The sequence below is a fragment of the Sciurus carolinensis genome, chromosome 11, assembly GCF_902686445.1.
Source record: "Sciurus carolinensis chromosome 11, mSciCar1.2, whole genome shotgun sequence".
NCBI classification, from domain to species: Eukaryota; Metazoa; Chordata; class Mammalia; order Rodentia; family Sciuridae; genus Sciurus; species Sciurus carolinensis.
Genome location: NC_062223.1, coordinates 25,190,676 through 25,195,571, shown reverse-complemented (window position 1 = coordinate 25,195,571; position 4,896 = coordinate 25,190,676). Strand labels below are relative to the sequence as shown.

At 37.5% G+C, this 4,896-nt stretch overlaps 1 protein-coding gene across 1 annotated transcript; it reads right to left on the bottom strand.

The window, feature by feature from the left end:
* Positions 1 to 261: 261 nt before the first annotated feature.
* Positions 262 to 1,212, bottom strand: LOC124959251 (olfactory receptor 4C46-like). The gene has a single exon (XM_047517820.1). The coding sequence runs from the start codon at positions 1,210 to 1,212 to the stop codon at positions 262 to 264; it is 951 nt and encodes a 316-aa protein (XP_047373776.1).
* Between the last annotated feature and the right edge of the window lie 3,684 nt (positions 1,213 to 4,896).

Below are 4,896 nucleotides of genomic sequence, written 5' to 3'. Positions count from 1 at the left end.
CCCTTTCTCTGAACTAATTTTTCCTTCCTTGAAAGCAGATGTTTTTTGTTTATTTTTTTATTTTAATTGTTGGTGTTTTACATTTATGGATAATACTGGGATACATAATGTAAATTAACACACTGACACACACACACACACATACACAACCTAATTTGCTAAATCTCATGAGACTGATCAAAAGAATTTTTTAACAAAAAAATGTTTATCTTTTAGGTGCTGCTTGCTAAGATCACTTAAAGGGGACTTTCCTCAGTAAAATCAGTGTTGGTCCTCAGGCATATTTATTTGTCCAACAGAAAGAAACTTCTTAGTAAATAATTTCCTTATGGTACTTTTCATCTGGGCATTTCTCAAGGTGTAGATCAAAGGATTTAACATGGGAGTTATCATCGTGTAGAAAACAGCAACTGCTTTATCAATAGGTAAAGTAACTGCAGGTCTCAGGTAAACAAATAAGGAGGGAAAAAAGAATAAAAGGATCACTGTGATGTGGGAGACACAGGTAGACAGGGCTTTGCGCCTACCCTCCATGCTCTGTGTCCTCAGGGAGCACAGGATGACCACATAGGAGACCAGCAGGAGGAGGAAGATTAGCAGGCAGATGAACCCACTGTTGGCAATGACAAAGAGGCCCAGAGTGTGGGTATCAGTGCAGGCCAGATTGAGCAATGGGTTCAGATCACACATAAAGTGATCTATGACATTAGGACCACAGAAGGGTAGTTGGACGATGAAGAGGAGCTGGATGGTTGCATGGAGAAAGCCTCCCATCCAGGATACTCCCACTAGCAGCATACACACTCTCCAGTTCATGATGGTTGCATAGTGCAAGGGCTTGCAGATGGCCACATAGCGGTCATAGGCCATCACTGTAAGCAGGATGACCTCTACACCTCCAAAGAAATGTTCCCCAAAGACTTGGGCCATACATCCATTGAACAGAATGGTCTTCTTTTTATGGAGTGAATCCACAATCAGTTTAGGGGTATTGACGGAGGAATAGCAGGCATCAATAAAGGAGAGATAGGCCAGGAAAAAGTACATGGGTGACCCAAACAATGGACTGCCAATGATGGCTATCACGATGACCAAATTTCCTGCCATAGAGCTGATGTAGATGAGCAAAAACACAGCAAATATAATTTTCTGCATCTTTGGATTTTGTGAAAGTCCCAGAAGAACAAATTCTGTCACATTTCTGTTCATCATGTACTTCCTGTGCAGCTTTATTAACTTACCTGAAAAAAAAATTAAAATCCCTTGGATTTATTAAACTTTTCTATTGTAATAAAACATAAAAATCTGAATTCTGTTGTGCTCTGAAAGCTGTTGAGTTTTTTTCTTTATTAATAGGTTTTTTTTTTAAAGGTAAACATTCTGTGTTTTTCCAGATGAGCCAAAAGCTTCCTGAGTATTAATAATTTCACTAAAAGTCTGTGAATGAGAAACTTATAGACACACAAGCAGGAGTGCATCTGAGTACACTGAATCTTCTGTGAAGATGAGGAGACTAAATGTGAGCAACGATCTGCACAGATTGTGGCAATGAAGTCCATTAGGGAGGCAGAATATGTATGAAATGGTTTTTTTTGTATAGTAAACAATTTTCAACTTTTCTTAGGAAAAGGAAAACTGCAAAACACAACTGAGAAAATGAGTGCAAGTGTGACAAGGAACTTGAGCAAGGGGGAATCTGGGGCATTACTCTTATAAATGCCATTGTGTGTGCTGGATGAAGAAGATGGAGGTTTGGTAAATAGTGGAAGCCAGATCCAGGAACCCCAGGTAGCAGACCCTCCCTGAGAGCTGATGTAAAGAACAGCAGTGCAACAGTGAAGGAAATTTAAGTATGAAAAACAACTGTGAAATAATTCATAATGCTGGATGACTAAACCCAAGAACTTCATAACAGCCAATGCCACATTACTTTGCAATGTTTGTTCTCTATATTTCATGGTACCAAGTTCTTTGCTCACATGATTCTTTTTAATACTTAATAATCTGTGTGGTAGAGATGACTTCATTGCACAGATAAGGAAATAGTCTTGGAGATAAATGTTTGCCGTGGTTGAACAATGGCAATGTTGACCAAAACCCATTGATCTCTTCAGGAGTTCTAAGAGCTTTTGCAGATGCCTGCTGATTTAATCTTCACTGTAAACAGGATTAAATCACTGACTATCATTGCTCTACAGATTTGTGTTCTCCAAGTTCTTAACATGTATTACCCTTGAAATTCTCAGCTTTAACTAATACACCTTATATTGGATGCTGTAGAAATGTTGCATGAGTATTCCTAATTTGGCATGAACATAATTATTATAATTCACTAAATGCTACCTTTGAGACAATTTTACAGAAGTAATTTCATCAGCAGACATAGATAGTAACACATTTGAACTCTCTAATATTAAGAAAATAAATCTTTCTTCAATCTTGGAGGGGTACCTTTGTCCTCATCTTTCTCTCACAAACAGTTCTTCTCCAATACCATTATAAAGTGGGTTACACACCCTGTTGGAAAATCCCAGTTTGTCACAGTAGTTAAGCATATTGGCATGACTATCTAGGAAAACCTGATTAGAATCCTGGCTCTTCCACTTGCAAGTGTTCTTTCCTGGGCTAAGTTTTCTGGCAAAGCACATATCTACATCACCTATCTATGAAATAAAAATTAAGAATATCATCTCGTGGGTTGTTCTGATAATTCATTGTTATATGAACACATTCTGAGGACATGTTTAACTTCAACTGTATGCACTCAGCAATGTGTGGAATTAACACTCTGAGCAGTGAAGAAATTCTCTTTAATACTACTTGTGAAGAAGCCAAAGGGACCTATATTATCCATAGTCATTGATCCCAGAAAGAGTTCTCCATGTGTTCTTTTTACTCAGTTTGTAATATTTTTGCCTTCTAGTATTCATATTTAGGTCTTTTGTGTGGGAGGTACATTTACATTTTGTCTTCACCTCAGTAAATTATTTTAGTTGGCAAAAGAGTATCTCATAGTAAAGTACTGATTCTGTTTGCTGGAGAAATACTGCTTCATCTTTGTGAGTCTTGAACTGTCCACTGTTAAGTCAGGTTAATGAGATTTATCATCTCTCAAAATATTAAGGTAGGGGTGAAATATCCCAAGATTATATTTAAAAATCTTGAAAAGTTATAATTATGGTACATGAAATGTAGCAATAATGAGCACCAGCTCTGTTGAAGAACTTACCTTTGAAGTTTTAGAGGATTTTAATGATGCTGGAAGGTGTTCAGAAGCAATCTCATCTTCAGAGTGACATACACTTAGAGTAAGAATCTTTCAATATTTAAATATAAGACAGAATTGAAAGAGGTTTTTCTAATAATCCTATATCAAATCAAAAGATACTAAGGAAGTGTCTCCATAAATTCAAATCTTTCTTCCCAAGCCAAACTTTGAATGTCTTACAGAAAACTCAGGGTTTGAATTCAGAATGGATTCACTTGATTCACTACAGAAACATGATCTGGTCTTCAGTGCAGGAGATACAATGTTTGAAGGAAAAACATTCAAGTGGGTCTCTCTAGTCATGATGAATCTTGCTCTTGCAGAACTGACTACTACAGAAAATATTTCCTCTTGCCCTATCTGGATATTTAAAGATGATTCCACAAAAACTGTTGTTCCTTTCTGGTAGCTGTGCTATTTCTCCCAGGGATTAATTATTTTCTTTGATGGGAAGTTTTTGCCTTAGGAGCAGACATCCTGGAAAGAAGTTTTGAGAATCTCCCCCTCCTGAGTGGGGAATTGTATTTCCTGCATTGAGAACCTATGCTTTACTTGCAATACTGTGTTAAATGAGATAGTGCATGTGGAACACTCAGCACAGTGCCCACACAGATTATTGTCTCAATAAAGGTTAAGAGCTTCTTGAATCTGTTTCTTTTTGTATGGTTTGATTAATATAATGCCACATTTTCTATCCAAACTTCTAAACTCTTTGCAGCTTGTCTTGCACTAACTAGTGCATACATCATGCAGTATTTGAGTATTATGAATAGTGGAATCAATAACAAAGAAAATGATGAGAGATTAAGACAAAAACTTAAAAGGAGTAATAGAATGATGATGTTGATATTTAAAAAGGGAAATTCAAGAAAGCTATTTGAAACTTTGTATGACTTAAAACTCAGGCAACACAAATTATATCTTTGCAACAAAAATTCCAAAGCCAATCAAATATTTGGCATTCAGCATTTACACAAGCACTAAGATGGGGGGAGCCTGAAATTGTTATCTGTGAAAAGCAGTTGATGTCCAAGCTCTGGTGAGAAGGGTAGAAATTTTCCAATTGCACTGTCACTTGGGGCTACAACTTGTGTCACCACTGGTGGTCACAGTTTAGAGTCTTAAAGAAATAAATTCCAGAAAACTCAAGTAGAAGCATTCTGTAATTGTGTCTAACTGCATGGAATTTGATATTAACACTTGGAATGAAATATGAACCTAAGACTCAGTAATAGTAGCTGAATAATTTGGGGGAAATGGAACTCTTGATAAGGTGTAATCATTCAAATTTGAAATGTTCATCAAAAGCTTTGACTGAATGGACTACAGGGAATTGGGACCTAGTTGGAGGAAACAGGTCACTGGGGGTGTGCACTCTAAGGGTTTATCTTCTTCAGGGATCTTCCTCTGCTTCTCCTTATCCTCCTTCACTTTTACCCTCCCTCCATCCCTTTTCTCCCCTCCCCTCCTCCTCCTCTCTGTCTCTGCTTTCCAGTTGCCATGAGCTGACAGCTTTCCTCCACCATTCCCTTCCACCATGATATTCTGCCTCACTTCAGGTCCAAGGCAATGGGTTCAGTTTACATTGGACACAAATCTCTGAAATCACAAGTCAAAATAAGCTTTCC

Coding starts and splice junctions, on each gene's coding strand:
- LOC124959251 (XM_047517820.1), bottom strand. CDS start 1,212: ATGATGAACAGAAATGTGACAGAATTTGTTCTTCTGGGACTTTCACAA.